Here is a 20,596-nt window from a genome sequence, read left to right as displayed (position 1 = left end):
CACCACTGGCCTTTTTGCCGGGATAAATAGAGCATTTGGTTTTCCACTAGCTTTTGGTCATGGCTCTTCTTCCAAATTCTAAACGGGCTCCTGGGAAAGAAACAGTAAGGTCCTTGGCCCAGTGCAGGTGAAGCTCTTTCAGGGGCCACATGTAGTAGGAAAGCATAGGGCGGTCCTGCAAACCTGGGGAAATGTGATAGGTGTAATGAAGGAAGACACCTGGAAGAGTCCAGTGGGAGCAGTCTCTTGATCTCTGGGAAACCAAACATGCTTTAGAAGAGAAGACATTATCATTAACCAGAGTGCCCGGGAGGCCAGTAATTAGTGCTTCTTGTGCGAGGCTTTGCCATATTCCCAGGGTTTGTGTTGACGCTATCAGCATGTACAGGGAAATGTATGTTTTGACCTGAACTGATCCTTTCCATGGGAACAGGCTCACAAGCCTATGTGTGAGTGACCTCTTAGAAAACTGTAAAGCATAACGTCTGTGCCCCACAAAACCCAGAGAAAGCCAGCAACTTTTTTTCAGTTTTAAGACAATACCCTCAGGACTTGGCTTTCTGTATAACTTATATGTGATCAAGAATGAAAGTGGGGCTTCCCTGGGGGCGCAGTGGTTGAGAGTCTGCCTGCCGATGCAGGGGACACGGGTTCGTACCCCGGTCTGGGAGGATCCCGCATGCCGCGGAGCGGCTGGGTCCGTGAGCCATGGCCGCTGAGCCTGCGCGTCCGGAGCCTGTGCTCCGTACTGGCAGAGGCCACAGCAGTGAGAGGCCCGCGTACCGCAAAAAAAAAAAAAAAAAAAAAAAAAGAATGAAAGCGTAACAGACAAGGAGGGAAAGCATGGGAAGTGGTGGTGGGACACATGTTTTTAAAGTTTTAAAATAAGAGTAGCAGTAATTTACTTTTTACCTTAAAAATGGTATTGATCAATTTTTTTGGTTCTTTTGTTTTTTTGAGACGTGGTTGACGTAACATTATATAAGTTTAAGATATACAGTGTGTTGGTTTGCTACATTCGTATATTGCACTATGATTACTACAAAAGCATTAGCTAACACCTTTATCATGTCACATACTTTTCCTTTTTGTGTGTTGAGAACAGTTAAGATTTAATCTCTTAGCAACACTGGAATTTATAATACAGTATTGTTGACTATAATCTGGTAAATTTTTTGATGAGTAGTAAAGAGAAAGCAGAGGTGTTTCGAAGTTGTTATGGCTTTCTTTTTTTGTTTAATTTAGAAGGGTGGAATCCTCCTAGCAAATGGATAAAAGGTATCTCTGAGGACAAACTAATAAGTTACATTCATCACTCCTATATTAAAAAAAAAAAATGGGGCAAACAGTGTAGAAATCAAGTATACGTTAGTAAATGTCCCTTCGTTCCTTTGATGTATCTCTTAGTACCCTCTAGTGGTGTCAGAGTAACATTTTCTTACATACGTTAGTACCAACTGGGATCAACATTTTCAAGCTGCATCTTTATATACTTAATCTGAGGTAATCAACTAAAAATCCTCAAGCTTTCCTCATAACTATTTCAACCTCATAGCTTCCATTTAAGATACTAGATTGGAAGGAAAGGCTATTATTATTCATTTCTTAAGACTAAGGAATTAAAATTCTTAACCATTTCTCCTATCTTAGATCTGACTTAAGAAGAAAAGATCTAAATATTGGCACACTGGTATAGGAATGTATCTCCTCTGAATTAAGCATCACATATTTTTGAAGACTTTTGTTCACACATGTAAAATAATCCATCCTAAAGCTATACCTGAAAGGACAAATAAATATTTGGTAATCAACATATTGGTATGTGTGGGGCTGGGGGTGGGGCAATGAGTACTGATCAAGCCTTTCCTGAAAACCCCAGATGTACAGCCTTTTAATTCTGAATTCTTGTTCCTAGTATATTAAGTCATCTTCTAATTTTTCTTTTTGCAAATCTGATCAGTATGTCTTTTCTGCTTTAAGCAAATGGCAGATAAGAACATAATGGAAATAATTACAAAGAAAATCAAGAAATCTAAATACCAATAATTTTCAAAGAAGGCATCTACCTACCTTAAGAATAGCTGGTTAAAGATGTGCTTCTCACACTATTCTACTAAAGAATTCTTAGAAACAGAGAAGGGAGTGCTTACCTGAGGGTCTAGGAGTAGAACCTGGAGAAGATTACCTTTTCTACCTTCAGATTTTTTTTTTTTTTTTTTTTTTTTTTTTGCTGTTTTGTAATTTGTCTTTTTTTTTTAACATCTTTATTGGGGTATAATTGCTTTACAATGGTGTGTTAGTTTCTGCTTTATAACAAAGTGAATCAGTCATACATAAACATATGTTCCCATATGTCTTCCCTGTTGCGTCTCCCTCCCTCCCACCCTCCCCATCCCACCCCTCCAGGCTGTCACAAAGCACCGAGCCAATATCCCTGTGCCATGCGGCTGCTTCCCACTAGCTATCTACCTTACTGCGTTTGTTAGTGTGTATATGCCCATGACTCTCTCTCGCCCTGTCACAGCTCACCCTTCCCCCTCCCCATAACCTCAAGTCCGTTCTCTAGGAGGTCTGCGTCTTTATTCCTGCTTTACCCCTAGGTTCTTCATGACATTTTTTTCTTAAATTCCATATATATGTGTTAGCATACGGTATTTGTCTTTTTCTTTCTGACTTACTTCACTCTGTATGACAGACTCTAGGTCTATCCACCTCATTACAAATAGCTCAATTTCGTTTCTTTTTATGGCTGAGTAATATTCCATTGTATATATGTGCCACATCTTCTTTATCCATTCATCCGATGACGGGCACTTAGGTTGTTTCCGTTCTACCTTCAGATTTTTGTGGCACATAGAAATAATAATTTTTTAAGAAAGACTTTTCTGATTATAGAAGTAATTATACCTGTTCATTGTAGAAATTTTGAAAAATACAGAAAAATATAGACAATACAGATCCCCATAATTGTAACACTTAAGACTGATTTCCTTCCAGTCTTCTTTTCTGTGCATAAAATAATTTAGATCATATCCTATATTATAATTTGTACCTAACTATATTTTCTTAACAAATAAGCATTATCCTATCCTGTTAATGATTATATAATGATCTATCCTACGTATGTATCATAATTCATTGTTTTATGTTGTTAGTATCAGTCACTTAAGTCTAGGCAATCGTGTTAATCACCCATGTTTTTTTAGCCTTTTGGATCATTTTTTCTGTAATTTGATATTATACTGACTATAAACAATCTTTTTCGGATAGTGAATTAGCATAAATAGGCTCACTAAAGGTATAAGTAACTTGTAAATGTGTGGTTTTTTCATAATCCAAGTGATTTGGTGCAAAATACTGCAGCTCTGTAGTCGTATGCGTCCTTATAAAGCCTAGCAACTTTTCAAATGACTTGCATCGGTTGTCTTAAAATCACAGCACAGTGAATAACACTTGATGAAAAATGAATGTGGTTTGGGTTTTGGAGAGCAACCTCAACCCCAACTTAGGTCATTTCCATAGTGAATTTTTGTTAAAACACTGTTTTTCACATCTTTCTTCAGAATTCACAGTGGGTTATTGGTGACAGTAGCATGCCTGTTTTTCTTTTCCTTCAAGCCATAGATTGCTCTAACAAAGGTGTGATTTAGCTTGTCATGCTTGAGGCCCCGTCTTCCTCCACTGGGCCGCTTGGGCTCATCCATGGTCTCATCTGTTTTAAGCGTTGTTTACTACGTGATGACAGTGAGATAATAGCCCAAGGTAGTTATTATAAATGTGCTGTTTCTTTGTTATCTATTCTTAAATGACTTCAATAGGAACAACCACAGTAATCAGTAATAATGGCTAACTTTTAAAAAATTTTATGTATATTTTTATTTTTGGCTGCGTTGGCTCTTCGTTGCTGCGCGCGGGCTTTCTCTAGTTGCAGCGAGTGGGGCCTACTCTTCGTTGCCGTGGGTGCTCATTGTGGTGGCTTCTCTTATTACGAAGCAAAGGATCTAGGTGCGCAGGCTTCAGTAGTTGCAGCACGCGGGCTCAGTAGTTGTGGCTCACGGGCTTAGTTACTCCGCGGCATGTAGGATCTTCCCGGATCAGGGCTCGAATCTGTGTCCCCTGCATTGGCAGGCGGTTTCTTAACCACTGCGTCACCGGGGAAGCCCAATAATGACTAACTTTTATTGAGCACATATAATGTGCCAGGCATTGAGCTACATGCATTATTTAGGTTAACTCTTTAGAACTTCACGCTCTGAAGTTGGTGCTCTGATAATTCTCATTTACACAGACAGAAAAGTGAGGCTTAGATTGTTTAAGTAACTTGCTCTTTGTTACAGAGCTAAGAAAGGGCAGCGAGGCTGGTACCTGTACTATCCTCCAAGGCTGGGCTTCTGACCACCAGCTGTGCCCCCCGCCCCCCACTATTCTATTATACATTCTTACAAAGATCATTGAAATCAACAGACTGTCTTGGAGTAATTCATCTCAGGTCACCTTTGAGTCCTCAGGTCCTCTTGGTAATAAAACACGCCGTGATGGCCTTCACCCACCCTCCCACCCGTGGGAGCTCCTCTTACCTTGCCTTGACCACGGCCTTGTCTGTGGGTGGAGTGAGGACTCGGGGCTCATCTTCTCAGGCTTCATAGAAGAAGCCAGTCTCATGCAGGAATCAGGAGGAGAGTGAGGGAGGAATTGAGCAGAGAAGATTTGGAAGAAGATTCTGTACTAGTGTAAATAAAATATGCTCCTGTTGAAATTGGCAAATGAAGAGTAAGTTGCATCCAGAAGTTCTGCTTTGATTAGAAGTGGTAAATCTTTCTGGAGAATTAATGAGAAATTTGGAAGGAGGTTGAATATAGTTTTTGGAACTTGAATTTGGCCTGCTAACAAATAGAAAGTTACCGTCTATTTCTTATCAGGAGAAATCATGTGATCGGTCCATCATTCAAAATGAACTGGAGTGGATAGAAACTCATTGATGGGCCATCTTGGAAATTCACAATTGACTATAACGTTTTAACATGGCCTCTTTCCGAATTTCCACCTTCTCCAGTTCATCTTAGAAGTTGTTTCATTAAGAATTATTCATGACCTTGGCTGGGACTAACTGATGAATTATGAAATGATGATCATCGGTAATCAAATGAATTTATACTTGATTTTAGAGTATAAAATTTTGTTTTCTAATTGCATACCTGGCAATAAGGTAATCAGGAAACACAAGTAATGGTTTGCAAGTAGCAATGGAATCTTTGTTTATATCTGTTTTTCCCTACATTTTTTTATTTTTAAAGAAATCAATGAATGTACTGTGAACCCTGATATCTGTGGAGCAGGACACTGCATTAACCTACCGGTGAGGTATACCTGTATATGCTATGATGGCTACAAGTTCAGTGAGCAACAGAGGAAATGTGTTGGTAAGAAGAGACACTTTTGGTAGATGAGATTATTAAATATCAAATATTTGCACATAAAGAACATTTTTTTTATTATGGGGAAAATGTTATTGTGTTTAATTTTTTAAAAATTTTATCCCTGAGCTAAGGGTACTCAAAAAGAGGTTCAGTAAACTCCTAGGAAGCTCTTACCGCTTGGTTCAATGCTACCTACCTTGCCGAGTGTAATACAATTACATAAAGGTGGAATAACTTCCCAAAGCTTTTCAGGGAAAGAATATAAAATTAAGAGTTCTAGAAATAGCTATCTACAAACATATTTAGCAAAACAAATTAATATATTCTGCAGTAAAGAATTATGTTCATCTAAGTTCATAAAATCTGATTTTTAAAAGGAATTTCTATATTGAAAATCAATATATGCTGACACAAAACTATTAATGAATTTATGAAGTAGGGATCTCATATATGCTTCTTTGGGGAAAAAAATGAATCTCAAAAAGGGGTGTAATAGTGTTAAGTAGGTCATTTTAATGTGTTAACACTAAATTTAATATCATTTTTTTAGAAAAAGAAAATTCAGCACTAAGAGCTATAAGGCAAATATAGAGCAACAAAGGCATATACCTAATTAAACCCACTTTAATATGCTAAATGCCATTATGCAGATGTGACTTTTGCCGTTTTGTTTTGCATATATATGTGGGGTGAGGTGTGAGGGGAACATCCACCTGCTCCATCATAACATGGCTCTGTCTCTTGAATTTGTATACATTAGATGTATTATGTTTAGAACCCCAGCACATAAAGTTGAAAAGGGCAGTCGGTCGAGATGATTCAGTCTCGCTTTACCCAAGTGCACAGTGAAAGAGTGCCTGTCCCACCATTTCTGACTGTCTCTGCTGAGCTGGCCTGGGAGTTGCACAGTGAATTCCAGTGCTTACATGACTCCAGTTATCAGGCAGGTCCTTTTGTGGTGACCTGAAATCTTTCTCTTTGAAACACCTATGTCAGGGTTGTAGCTTGAGCTTTCAAAGCAGTACACCGTATGTGTATTCCCTTTTCCCAGTAACAGCCCTTCAGGTATTCAGGAAGACTGATCGTGTCTCCTTTTACTGTTTTCCTCACTTATAAAGGTTTGTGGGACACGGGGGTTGGTGTGCTGGTATTTCATGAACAGAGAGACTGAGAATTTCATGCTAGACTACACTAATCCTTTTATCTGTCTTTTTGTTAACAGATATTGATGAATGCGCTCAGGCCCAACACCTCTGCTCCCAGGGACGCTGTGAAAACACTGAGGGAAGTTTCTTGTGTATTTGCCCAGCGGGGTTCATGGCCAGTGAGGAGGGTACTAACTGCATAGGTAATGACAGTGTTCTTTCAGATGTGTAAATTTCCACATGCGGATTTCTAGCTCCCCTAAGATTCCATCAGTCCAGGGCTTATTCAGACCACCCCAAATTTATTATTAAACCCCTGTTACAACATAGTTATCTGCTAGATACTGGAAGATTAAAAAATGGAATTTTTTCCCCAACAGTTTTGAATGAATAGTATCAAATGTCTGCAAAAACCAGAGGCGTTAAATGTTTCTTTTGGATTCGAGTAAATCAAAACCACTCAATTTTTTGGAACAAATCAAAGAGATGATAGATGTTAGGAATCAGTTGCTTCATTCTTAACATCGAACTAACCTGGGAGACGGGAGAGGTTTGGAATTATGTTTTGGGAAATAAAACTCGACAACGTTTTCTGCTTTGCGTAGATGTTGATGAGTGCCTGAGGCCAGACGTCTGTGGGGAAGGGCACTGCGTCAATACCGTGGGGGCCTTCCGGTGTGAATACTGCGACAGCGGCTACCGCATGACCCCCGGAGGCCATTGCGAGGGTGAGTCTGCTGAGAGGATGGGGAGCCTGCGCCCCTTTGAAGTGCTGAGTGCACGTGACCATGAAATGCAGGGCTGGGTCCAGAACCCAGGGCTGGCGGGCACCTGGCCTGGTACGAATTTTCCTTCACCACCGTTCTGTGCAGGATACCAGCTCATCCAAGCTCTTGCTGCCTTCTGGGATCACAGCCCCTTTGCCTTACTTCAGTGGCTCTGTCCGGGTCATTTTCCACCTTCATATGCTCTTTATTACTCATTTCAGTATCTGCCTTCTCTGGTATGTGGAGTGAAATCACTTTTAGAACAGTTAACTGCAGAGGATTTTGGTACAAACCCAGACTTAATTGTAGTGTCTGCATCATTCATCTGGGGGCATGGTGCAGGTGTCACCAGTGCGGACTTATTGTTTTCGACCTTTTCGCCTTGTTCCATTCCTTTGTCTCAGCTTCTTTCTTTCGCATGTGTTCTGGGACTTGCTTGCAGATTGTCTACAGAAGTGCTGTCTGACCAGCTCCAAGTCAGATTCCAGCTGTGCTAGATAAAATTTCTTTCGTATTGACCCCAGCAATGGATTTGCTCTCGTTGTAAAAATGTTTTGAAAAGTTTGTAACTTTTCAAAATTAAAATGATTAACCATTGAATATTTCTGCTCGTGCCTGTGTCCAAGTCACACAGGTACTTTTTGAAACCACCATGGTACGCTTTGAATAATGATTTTCGTGAAGAAATATGTTGAACCTCTGCTTAAATCTTGCCAAAGAAATGTGAGGGCAGAGGAGCAGGGGTCTCTGGGCACGTTTTTGAGGAGACTGTCTGTAGGGATGGTGCTGGTTCTGTGGGGTTCCCTGCCCGGCTGCCTGACATTGAGCCTCTTTTCAGACGTGGCTGGGCCTCCAGCACTCGGGAGGGATGGGCCAGTTGGGGCAGGCTGCTCTCAGCTGTCTCTTGGCTCCTACATGTTGGTTTTCTTCGTGGTTCTAATGACCGGGTCTGGAGGGAGAGCTCATTAGACAGTTTTTTGGCAGCCTGCACCTGCCTTTCTTGCTGGCCCCTTGCCTCAGCCCCTGAGTTATCTGGAGAGAAGTGGGGAGCGTTTTATGTTACTGCATCTCTGATCAGCTCCCATCGGAACACAGATATGAACTCTTCTCCTGACGGCTGAGGGCCATGGGACAGCACAGGTGTGAAGTGTCCCTACTTTCCTCTTACGGGGGACCCTCCCTCTGCTCTGGAGGTAGCTTGAGGATGGGGAGAGCAGAGACTATGGCATGACGCCCGCACTCAGTAACTGTCTAACTTGGAGCCAGGTACGTAGCCCCTTCAAAACTTAGTTCTTCATCTGTAAAATGGGAACCATGCAGTGAACTTTCAGGCTTGTGCAAGTAAATGGGTGTTGCAGAATGTTGTATGGTGCCTGTCACCTTGTTCTCAAGAAGTGTTAGTTTCCTTAAACTTCCCCTTTCCCTGACTCGTTTTGTTTTTGCATAGATCTTCTCAGAACATCTGTAATTGTGGGAATGTTTTTTAAAAAAAAAAGGCGTGGGTATGTCTGACAAGCATTTATTTGCAAAGCAATGCTCCTCCAGAAGGTCAAATATGGATCCTCAAGTTCTACACACAGACTCAGGACAGGAAGATAAGCTATTTAGGAATTACCAGAGCATAAGGATGGACAGGAGAAAGGAATAGAAAAGAAATTTGAAGATAAAGGAAATAAATGGAAAGCAGTTAGGAGACTATTCAGTGTATAGAAATTATTTAACAGAAATATCACCAGCATTCCCTGAGTAAATAATTATATAATTCTATCCCCATGAAAAGGCTTGAAATGAAGGAGTCAAATAATGTAGCTGTTTTCTCATTTCATCATGGACTAGAACCAAAGGTCCCCGGGCTTCTGGCTCACTGAAGATTTTCTCAGCTGTCACTGACAAAGTTGCTTTCAAACAGCGCCAGTCTCCAAGGAGTCTATTGTAGTTTACAGACGTTATCTCATGCATCCTTACTTTATTCTGTGAAGGTATTACCAGGCCAGTAGTCCCTCATTTACAGATGAGGGAACAAGCAAACAGAGGTGAGAGCAACAGGAAATGCAGGGATATTGTCTTGTGTTTCTCAGCGTTGTACCTTATTTATCAAACCAGCCTATCTCAATGACCCTCTCTGACTTAGCAGTTGTAGTTCCATTTTTTAAAATATCCCATACAGAGAAGGATGTAATGCTGTTTGGAAAATGAAACTGGCAAGCATCATCTTTTTGTAGAACAAGAAGTCCCAGAACATCTGACCTAAAAAAAACACTGTGTGTCATTGTCTATTGGCAAGAATTTTTCGCTGATAGGAAAAAAAAAAAAAATTACAACACTGACCTGGTGCTTATTCTATTAATAACATCTTTTACCTTAAGCATCTTTTCACACATGTCTATTGATATATAATGAGAGATGATTTTTGAGAACTTACCAGAATGATGACCTCAAATACCCATGTATGTTCAGTGTATTCATTATATATTTGTTTCACTTTTTAGCTTATGTCCTGAAAAATCTGTTTACATTTTAGGTATGATTAGAGGTCCTATATACATCTCATATTGAGACACTTAGACATTGAATCCACTCACTTGAATTCAAAACTCAACTCCAGAAAAACACCTATTTTTGTTGGAGTTGGTACCCAAGGTTTTACTACTCATTTTAAACTGTTGAACCATCTCCTATATGTTACTTTTCCTCCATTTTATTGTTTTACTATTCTTAAAAAAGCCTGAAGCTCCTGTATCTCTGCCACAGTTCTATCTGTATTTAAGGTGTTTTTTTTCTCCTCACATTGAAAAGAACAAGGATTAATAACTTTCGTTAGCTGTGAATGGGAAAAGTAAGGTGTATTTTAAACCAGAATGTGTTACCCTATGATCATTCACTGTATTTTCTGGAAAATCTTGGAAGTATTTGATGAGTTCATTCTCTCCTAATATTCTTTTTCCACCTCCAAGGAATTCCTATCATATGCAATGTTTTAAATTATTCAAACCTAGGATGTTTTGGGGGCCATGAAGCCAAAGCAAGGATTTCCCTAGGGCGTCCAGTGACTACAGAGAGAACCTCTAGCCAGGTGGATAAATGGCTTCCTCACTCTCACGTCCATTTCTTGTATTTCTTTCTGGCAAGCCATGCTATTACTTGAAAGGTTTGATGTCCAGAAAGTGGCCCCAGAGAACTGCCAGTTCCCAGAGTGGAGAGGTCTGGGCCTGCCAGTTGGAGAATTGGGGCCATAAAGGTTTGCATGCATGGTATGCATGGTATACTCGGCCATGCATTCTCACTGTGTGTTTAAGTACAGACCCAGTGTGTCACTTTTTCAGTTATTGTTTTCCTCACCAAAATGTAGATAAAACATGCCTCTTTTCCCCTTCATCATACGAGTCAGTTTGTGTTTTAGTATTCTGATAAAATGTCTGTGACCTGGCTTTTTTATTTTTTCAGATGTTGATGAATGTTTAACTCCAAGTACTTGTCCAGATGAGCAGTGTGTGAATTCTCCTGGATCTTACCAGTGTGTTCCCTGCACGGAAGGATTCCGAGGCTGGAATGGGCAGTGTCTTGGTAGGTACTAGAGTGTTATCATAGTTGTGTTTCGTCTGTCTGGTCCGTTTTCTGACAGAGTGGTATAATGCCAAGTGAGGCATCTTTCAAAGTGGAAAAAGAAAAAAAGGGATGTAACAAACTCATGTCATTCAGAGAAAAGTTCTAAGTAACTTTTAACCATGAAGAAAGTAAGAAATTCAGTTGACATGAAGGAAGTGAGATTTTACATGGGACAGATAATTCTGATTGAAACAAATTGTTAGCCCTGGTGTGATTAATACCCAAAAGCAAATAAAATAATCAGTGCCACAGAGAGAGAGAAGTGGAGAGCAAAATGCTTAAAAAGAGAGAAAAGGCATGAGAAGCTACCCCAGACTCATAGAATCAGGAAATATACACAGACTTGCAGCACAAGTTGCAAATGTAGAAAGAGAAATCTGGATTGATTGCCCGTGCCCCTTATATTCATTCATTCATTCATCATTCAAGTATTTAACAAATATGGAGTACCTACTTCAGGCACTGAGGAAGATAAGTGATGAATCTGCTTTGGTCCCAATTACCTGTGCTCTAGTTAGCTTTCCCTGTTAATGGTTTTCCTTTGTGTTCCTGATCTTTTTCTGCTCCATGCCACATTCTGACAATGTGAGTTAAACTTTTCCGTCCTTCCTTCCTTCCTGTCTTCCACAAATGCAGTAGAACTCACTATCTATACCCAGAGTTGTACTCAGTGCTGGGATACACTGAGGGACCAAAAAAGTACCTTCTTCATGGAACTTACTATCTAGTTGAGGAGACAGATACTCAGCTAGACATGTCATAAGTAAATGCAAATGTACAAATGAGCCAAGTGTTAGGAAGGAGAGTTCTTTGATGTTACAAGAGCATATGACAAAATGAGTTGTCTCAAGGAAAATTCTTGAGTTAAGCTTTGGCCGGGGGTTTGACTGGGGTAGGGGATGGGAGGGAGATCATTTTGGACATTTGACATGTGCAGGGGGCTCGTGGAAGGAGGAAGCAGGTCATGTTCCAGAAGCTGAAAGGCTAGTGTGCCGAAGGCCAGAGTACAAGGGAAGATTTGCTGCAGGACGAGGGGGCAGACCATGCCAGACCCTCTTGGTTCTGCAAAAAAAAGTTGGTCTTTATTCTTACATCTCTGGGAAGACGCGTGGGTGTTCTAGAGGAGGTGGGGTAGGTAGGCTTGGTGGAAGCACTCCCAATTTCAAAGCTTTGGACTCATCACCTGGCAGCATGAGCTAAGCCTCTACCAGTTGCAGGTGGCCCCCTGCCCTGAATCTCATGCCCATCCCCAAGGGTCTCTATCAGTGGAATTATGAGATGTTGATCTTTGGGGAGAAGAAAATTTTTTGTTTCCATAAGCATTTGTTTATGTAATCAGCGTTGGTCAGAATGTGCATTTGGTTTTAATTTTTCCATTTGGCATAAATTTCATAGTTGCCTATCAAGATTCCATTCTTGTACTCGTTTTCACGTATCAACGCGTATTGTAATCCAAGAGCAGAGCCCGAACTTTACCTTAACTAACTAAAATTCACAATCGTGGTATAAACACAGCGCTGATTCATGCATTTACTAATGCAACACGACGGACCGAATGGGAAAGTGATGCTCTTCAGTGTAAATGCGTGGATCTAGGTTGGGGAATAATAATAAATGAGTTCTTCCACCTAGATGTGCGTAATCAATCTGATTGTGACCACGCTGCTCCAGCTGAGTGACAGAAACAGAGCACCTCATTTAACAGCAATATCATGTTGCCAGCCAGATTAGTAAAATCATAAGCAGAACTATTAGGTCACCATGTTACTCACCCCAAGTCACACACTTGGCCACTTGGCCAAGCAATAACTTTCGGTTTTGCATTGCCAACTAAGGTCACACATTTCCTATTAAAAGTAGGCTGGGTACTTTTCTCCTTCTGCCTTGGGTAGAGTTTTAGGTTTATGTCATCTGTCAATCAAGCTTCTCCTCTGTGATGTAATTACAATGCCATCCATTGCTCATCTTGAACTTGCAGTTCTTGTAAATTTCTCCTGTGGGCTCTTGCAGATTGTACCAAAATGGATTTTTCCATCTTAGTTTTTTATGGCAGTTGAGCTGTGAATGTTAAAGTTGAGTGTGATGAAAAGCAGATATTGCAACATACCTTTCTGCTCAGATTGAGCCAATGAATGGACTGGATTTTTCTGTAATACTCTGACGGTGCTTGTGGATACCCAGTCATATCTTTTTGGGTTTGTTCCTTTATACATTTTAGGTCTTATCTTTCTACTTCTGGTACTCTAAAATACTTTTCAGAAGGTGCAATCCTACCTAAGCTCATCTTTGAGTTGAGCTCATTGATAACACAACCTGACATATATTCATTTCTTCATTTGCCACTTTCATCATTCAACACTGTATTCATACTTTGAGCCAGGCGTTTTGTTTTAGACCCTGGGAGTTGAGAGTGAACAAAATAAATTTCCTCCCTTCGTTGCACTTAGCCTCTAGAGTTCACAAGTAAGAAAGTAGAGCATATGGTATGTCAGGTGTGATGAGTGCCATGAAGTAAAAAAAAAAAAAAAAAAAACTGCCTAAGGGATATAGAGAGTGTTAGAGATTCTATGGAGGTCAGAGAAGGCGTCAAATGATAAATGGTTGACAAAATGTTCCTTGCGAATCGACTGTTTCTGTGTCTAACAGTTAAATGTGACTAGTTTTGAGGCTTTCTCTATCCTTTTAGTGCAGACAATTCAGGGTATATTGATGAGACATTTTCCCCCAAGTTTTAATGTATGAGGGCATTAAAGACTAAAAAAAATTCCTGAATCTCATTGTTGAGAGAAAAGTCCTACACAGAACATTTGTTAGTTGTCATCTGTAGAGATGATAATCCCTACCTCGCTGGGCTGTTCTGTAAGTCTTAGTATCCTTCTTTTTCTACCACTGTCCTCTCACAGCATATTTTTAAGTTATTATAATTAAACTTGTACAGTGTTGTACAGAATAGTACTTTCTTTGGCATTACGCTTATGGGTTTTTTTAAAAAAAAAAACTCGATCTCGATGTCCAGTTGGCTCTTTTTTCTATTAAATGGTTTCATTAAGAATTAAGAATTGCCATTTTGACCCTTATGTTCTGCAGGGATTCGATGCCAGTTACACTTTATGCTGCTTTCGCTGACTAAATGGTGAACTTGCTGAAACCGTTACTGGCCTCTTTGTATTCATGCCATGTAAACTGGATCTTACTGATTGATGCTTCTCCTTGATTTATGAATTAGAACAGAAATTGTTTGGGGCAGAAACAGGTCAAATGTCAGCAGGTGCTGTCTGGGGTTTTATACTTTTTCCTAGGGTTTAGTTCAGGGCATATGATCCTTCATTCTCAATAGTTTATTGTGCACTTTCAAAATTTCTATCCCTTAATGCTTTTTTGGCAACTCGTGTTGGCTCTTCTGTTAATGTACCTTCTTCTTTCCAATTGTGGATTTCTGTGCTCTCTTGAGAGCCACTTTCATCGTTTTAACACTGTATTCCTTGGACCTCACATTCAGCCTGGAGCTGTTGCCCACACGATCCCCACCTTTTAGGACTATTTCATCACCCTGGGTTCTGGCCAGTTCCATCTGGCTGCTTTCAATCAGAACCGTTCTTGAAGGAAGCTAACGTGTCAAGTCCTCAATTTACAGGTTTCCCTTGACTGTTGAAGTACTAGCCTGATTCAGACCTGACTAGAGCCATCCCCCAAAGGAAATTCTCTAATGTATAATTGTTTAAAGGTGCATTCAGTAACTGTGATATAAAGATCATATTTCCCTGAATTTAGGCAGATTATGGGCTATGTGACCTCTCTGAAGCTTGGTTTCAATATCTGTAACATGTGTATTGAAATACTTTCTTCATGGGGTTTATTGTTAGAATTAAATGTGATATAAAGCACTGAGTAAGGTGTCTGACACAAGGTAGGACCCAAGAAATGTTATAATCCTTCCTCCCCCAACCCTATTACCTCCGTTTTATTTCCCTTGTCCTGAAATAGAAGAAATGCAATAATAACTGATACCTGTTAAAGTAAATTATATGTCAAATTTTTATGGATAACTGTCTTCTCTTTGGCTTTCTTTAAGCTCATTTCATATAGTTTTTAACTGTCATAGGAGCTTTCTCTTTTGAATCTAAGTTGTCTCAATCTTACAGTTTCCTTTCAACTTCTGAGCATTTTTGTTTTGCTGGAATATACTTCTTGAGAATCATAATGCTTTTCTGCAGTGTCATCCCTAACAAATGTTTTCACTTCTACAGTACTGCCATCCTCTTTCTTTTGCTTCACTTTCTTTGCTCACCTTCACAATATCTACACAATAGACACAATATATAATATCTGTCACCTGGTAGATGTGCGCAGCTAGCCTTTTTTGAGTTTATTGCCTTGCCTTATAGTTGAGTCTAACAAGCCATGTGATACGGGGACACAAATTTCTGAGATTTTAATCAAAGTGATCCTTCTTTGTTGGCCGTAGTTAAGTTAATGATGACTTTGTGACTCCCGTTTGAGTGTTCTAAATGTAGTAGGTCTTCAGTATTTGAAGAACTTAGTATTGTTCAACCCACTTGACAACTGGTTAGCCACAGTCTTAACCAAAACCAGGTGCAGAAAACTTGCAGGATAAACGTGGAGAGCTCCTTGTTCTAGGAGTTCTTTTCACCTAAGGATTTCTTTTCAGATTTTAAGACTCATTGTTAACCTTTATGGAATATATGAAAATTCATAAACTTAAAAAAAATTGAAGACTTTAGTCCTACAATTATTCTTTTTATGTAAGATGGCAGCTGAGCTCACGGTCTACCTTTTGTGGATATTATAAAATGTGCAAACATCAGCCTTGTCCCTAAATCATTATATGCTAAAGGAATCTTCTAGTCAGTCAGTAAGTAGTTATTGAGTGCCTACCTATGTATATGTCTGCTAGATGCCAGAGAAGATTTGAAGCTGTAAAGAAGCAAAACAAAACAGTGTAGAATGGTATAAGGGCCTGGGGGTGGGGGAATTGGGGAGATGTTATTAGAGGATAACACACATTTGCAACTAGTAGGTGAGCCCTGGAGTTGTAATGCACAGTTTAGTGATTGTAGTCAACAATACTATAGTATAAACCTCAAAGTTGCGAAGAGACTGGATATTAATTGTCTTCACCAGGAAAGAAATAATAATTGTGAGACATGATAGATGTGTTGGTAATGCTACAGTATTGATCATTTTGCAATATGTGTATCAAATCGTCCCTTAAACTTGCACAATGTTACGTTTTATTGAAGTATAGTTGATTTACAATATTGTATTAGTTTCAGGTGACAACGTAATGATTCAACATTTTTGTAGATTATGCTCAATTTAAAGATTTTACAAAATAATGACTGTATTTCCCTGTGCTGCACATTACATCCTTGTTGCTTAACTTACGTAATGTTATAATGTCAATTATATCTCATCGAAAAAAACTACTTCTGAAGGCAGGAAATATACCTGTGTGGGAATACTAGTTACTGTAATAACAATTTCTCTTTACATAGTTTACAGTATACCTGTAGTACAGATATATAAATATTTTCCCAAATAGGTTAATGGGCTTGTTCCTGGTCATAGGTAATAAATGGCAGAGCTAGGGCATGATCCCAGGTCTCTTAGCTTCAAAGCTACTATTGTTTTGTTTTATATAATGTCTCATATACCTCTCATGTACACCCAAGACAATTAGAGGACAAAACAATAAAATTAAGATAATAAGGAAAATAGAAGTTCATAGAATGGAAAGATTCATGTGGACTGGAATTGTCTCTTACAAGCAGCAATAGTTCTGGCTCAGGGGTTCTAGAGTCTGAGATGGCAGGCCAATCCATAGGTAGCCCAGTTGAGATTTTCTGAAAGACACAATGTTCTTTTAGAAAGGTGACGTAGAAAGTTAGTGATTTGCTCAGATTAGTGGGTTGATTTTCTGAGGCCATCTTTGGATCTTCATCTGTGATGTACGTAGCATTGACTGTTTTCCAATTCTGAAAAGCAGTGATGAGTCTTTGAGGAACATATAACCTATTTTGGTAGGCAGCTCTGCTACTGCATATTTTTAACTTCATCAGAATTGACAGAGGGGATGATATTCTGAGGATTTACTGTACCTCAAGTGCAGGTGAGGTGATTTCATTGCATTGGCCTAATCAGCATGTGTCTCTCATTTTGCCATGCTTCCTTTTTTTTTTTTTAAACATCTTTATTGGAGTATAATTGCTTTACAATGGTGTGTTAGTTTCTGCTTTATAACAAAGTGAATCAGCTATACATATACATATGTCCCCATACCTCCTCCCTCTTGCGTCTCCCTCCCACCCTCCCTATGCCACCCCTCTAGGTGGTCACAAAGCACTGAGCTGATCTCCCTGTGCTATGCAGCTGCTTCCCACTAGCTATCTGTTTTACACTTGGTAGTGTATATATGTCCATGCCACTCTCTCACTTCGTCCCAGCTTACCCTTCCCCCTCCCTGTGTCCTCAAGTCCATTCTCTAGTAGATCTGTGTCTTTATTCCTGTCTTGCCCCTAGGTTCTTCATGACCTTTTTTTTTTTTTTAGATTCCATATATATGTGTTAACATACGGTATTTGCTTTTCTCTTTCTGACTTACTTCACTCTGTATGACAGACTCTAGGTCCATCCACCTCACTACGAATAACTCAGTTTCATTTCTTTTTATGGCTGAGTAACATGCCATTGTATATATGTGCCACATCTTCTTTAATCATTCATCTGTTGATGGACACTTAGGTTACTTCCATGTCCTGGCTATTGTAAATAGAGCTGCAATGAACATTGTGGTACATGCCTCTTTTTGAATTATGGTTTTCTCAGGGTATATGCCCAGTAGTGGGATCGCTGGGTCGTATGGTAGTTCTATTTTTAGTTTTTTAAGGAACCTCCATACTGTTCTCCATAGCGGCTGTATCAATTTACATTCCCACCAACAGTGCAAGAGGGTTCCCTTTTCTCCACACCCTCTCCAGCATTTATTGTTTGTAGATTTTTTGATGATGGCCATTCTGACTGGTGTGAGGTGATACCTCATTGTAGTTTTGATTTGCATTTCTCTAATGATTAGTGATGTTGAGCATCCTTTCATGTGTTTGTTAGCAATCTGTATATCTTCTTTGGAGGAATGTCTATTCAGGTCTTCTGCCCATTTTTGGATTGGGTTGTTTGTTTTTTTAATATTAAGCTACATGAGCTGCTTGTAAATTTGGGAGGTTAATCCTTTGTAGTTGCTTCATTTGCAAATATTTTCTCCCATTCTGAGGGTTGTCTTTTTGTCTTGTTTATGGTTTCCTTTGCTGTGCAAAAGCTTTGAACTTTCATTAGGTCCCTTTTGTTTTTATTTGCATTTCTCTAGAAGGTGGGTCAAAAGGGATCTTGCTGTGATTTATCTCGTAGAGTGTTCTGCCTACGTCTTCCTCTAAGAGTTTGATACTGTCTGGCCTTATATTTAGGTCTTTAATCCATTTTGAGTTTATTTTTGTGTATGGTGTAGAGAGTTTTCTAATTTCATTCTTTTACATGTAGCTGTCCAGCTTGTCCATCACCACTTATTGAAGAGACTGTCTTTTCTCCATTGTATATTCTTGAATCCTTTATCAAAGGTAAGGTGACCATATGTGCGTGGGTTTATCTCTGGGCTTTCCATCCTGTTCCATTGATCTATATTTCTCTTTTTGTGCCAGTACCATACTGTCTTGATTACTGTAGCTTTGTAGTATAGTCTGAAGTACGGAGGCTGATTCCTCCAGCTCCGTTTTTCTTTCTCAAGATTGCTTTGGCTATTTGGAGTCTTTTGTGTTTCCATACAAATTGTGAAAGTTTTTGTTCTAGTTCTGTGAAAAATGCCATTGTTAGTTTGATAGGGATTGCATTAAATCTGTAGATTGCTTTGGGTAGTATAGTCATTTTCACAATATTAATTCTTCAAATCCAAGAACATGGTAAATCTCTCCATCTGTTTGTATCATCTTTAATTTCTTTCATCAGTGTCTTACAGTTTGCTGCATACAGGTCTTTTGTCTCCTTAGGTAGGTTTATTCCGAGGTATTTTATTCTTTTTGTTGCAGTGGTAAATAGGAGTGTTCCCTTAATTTCTCTTTCAGATTTTTCATCATCAGTGTATAGGAATGCAAGCGATCTCTGTGCATTAATTTTGTATCCTGTTACTTTACTAGATTCATTGATTAGCTCTAGTAGTTTTCTGGTAGCATCTTTAGGATTCTCTATGTATAGTATCATGTCGTCTGCAAACAGTGAGAGCTTTACTTCTTCTTTTCTGATTTGAATTCCTTTTATTTCTTTTTCTTCTCTGATTGCTGTGGCTAAAACTTCCAAAAGTATGTTGACTAATAGTGGTGAGAGTAGGCAACCTTGTACCTGATTTTAGAGAGAATTTTAGTTTGAGAATGATCAGTGTTAGCTCTTCTCTAAATGTTTGATAGAATTTGCCTGTGAAGGCATCTGGTTCTGGGCTTTTGTTTGTTGGAAGATTTTTAATCACAGTCCCAATTTCAGTGCTTGTGATTGGTCTGTTTATATTTTCTGTTTCTTTCTGCTTCAGTCTCAGAAGGTTGTGTATTTCTAAGAATTTGTCCATTTCTTCCAGGTTGTCCATTTTATTGGCATATAGTTGCTTGTAGTAATCATGATCCTTTGTATTTCTGCAGTGTCAGTTGTTACTTCTTTTTCATTTCTAATTCTATTGATTTGAGTCTTCTCCCTTTTTTTCTTGATGAGTCTGGCTAATGGTTTACCAATTTTGCTTATCTTCTCAAAGAACCAGCTTTTAGTTTTGTTGATCTTTGCTATTGTTCCCTTCATTTCTTTTTCATTTATTTCTGATCTGATCTTTATGATTTCTTTCCTTCTGCTAACTTGGGGGGTGTTTTTGTTCTTCTTTCTCTAATTGCCTTAGGTGTAAAGATAGGTTGTTTATTTGAGGTGTTTCTTGTTTCCTGAGGTAGGATTGTATTGCTATAAACTACCCTCTTAAAACTGCTTTTGCTGCATCCCATAGGTTTGGGGTCATTGTGTTTTCATTGTCATTTGTTTGTAGGAATATTTTGATTTCCTCTTTGATTTCTTCAGTGATCTCTTGTTTATTTAGTAATGTATTGTTTAGCCTCCGTGTGTTTGTATTTCTTACAGATTTTTCCTGTAATTGATATCTAGTCTCATAGCGTTGTGGTTGGAAAAGATACTTGGTATGATTTCAATTTTCTTAAATTTACCAAGGCTTGATTTGTGACCCAAGATATGATCTGTCCTGGAGAATGTTCCATGAGCACTTGAGAAGAATGAGTATTCTGTTGTTTCTGGATGGAATGTCCTATAAATATCAATTAAGTCCATCTTTTTTAATGTATCATTTAAAGCTTGTGTTTCCTTATTTATTTTCATTTTGGATGATCTGTCCATTGGTGAAAGTAGGATATTAAAGTCCCCTACTATGATTGTGTTACTGTCGATTTCCCCTTTTATGGCTGTTAGCATTTGCCTTATGTTTTGAGGTGCTCCTGTGTCTTTTGGTTGAGGCATTTAAGCCATTTACATTTAAGGTAATTATTGATATGTATGTTCCCTTTACCATTTTCTTAATTGTTTTGGGTTTATTACTGTAGGTCTTTTCCTTCTC

General features: G+C 39.1%; 1 protein-coding gene across 7 annotated transcripts in view; it reads left to right on the top strand.

Annotated features, from left to right (window-relative positions):
• LTBP1 (latent transforming growth factor beta binding protein 1) overlaps positions 1–20,596 on the top strand; it is a 423,732-nt gene that overhangs the window by 294,549 nt on the left and 108,587 nt on the right. For all 7 annotated transcript variants that reach the window (XM_079941107.1, XM_079941105.1, XM_079941104.1 and 4 more), the window contains 4 exons: positions 5,295–5,420; positions 6,640–6,765; positions 7,168–7,290; positions 10,774–10,893. In XM_079941107.1, the coding sequence (XP_079797233.1) occupies positions 5,295–5,420; positions 6,640–6,765; positions 7,168–7,290; positions 10,774–10,893 (495 nt within the window). The remainder of the gene's footprint in view (positions 1–5,294; positions 5,421–6,639; positions 6,766–7,167; positions 7,291–10,773; positions 10,894–20,596) is intronic.

This window comes from Stenella coeruleoalba (assembly GCF_951394435.1).
Source record: "Stenella coeruleoalba genome assembly, chromosome: 13".
NCBI lineage: Eukaryota > Metazoa > Chordata > Mammalia > Artiodactyla > Delphinidae > Stenella > Stenella coeruleoalba.
Note: the sequence above shows the minus strand (reverse complement) of the source record. Positions and strands in the feature narration are given on the sequence as shown.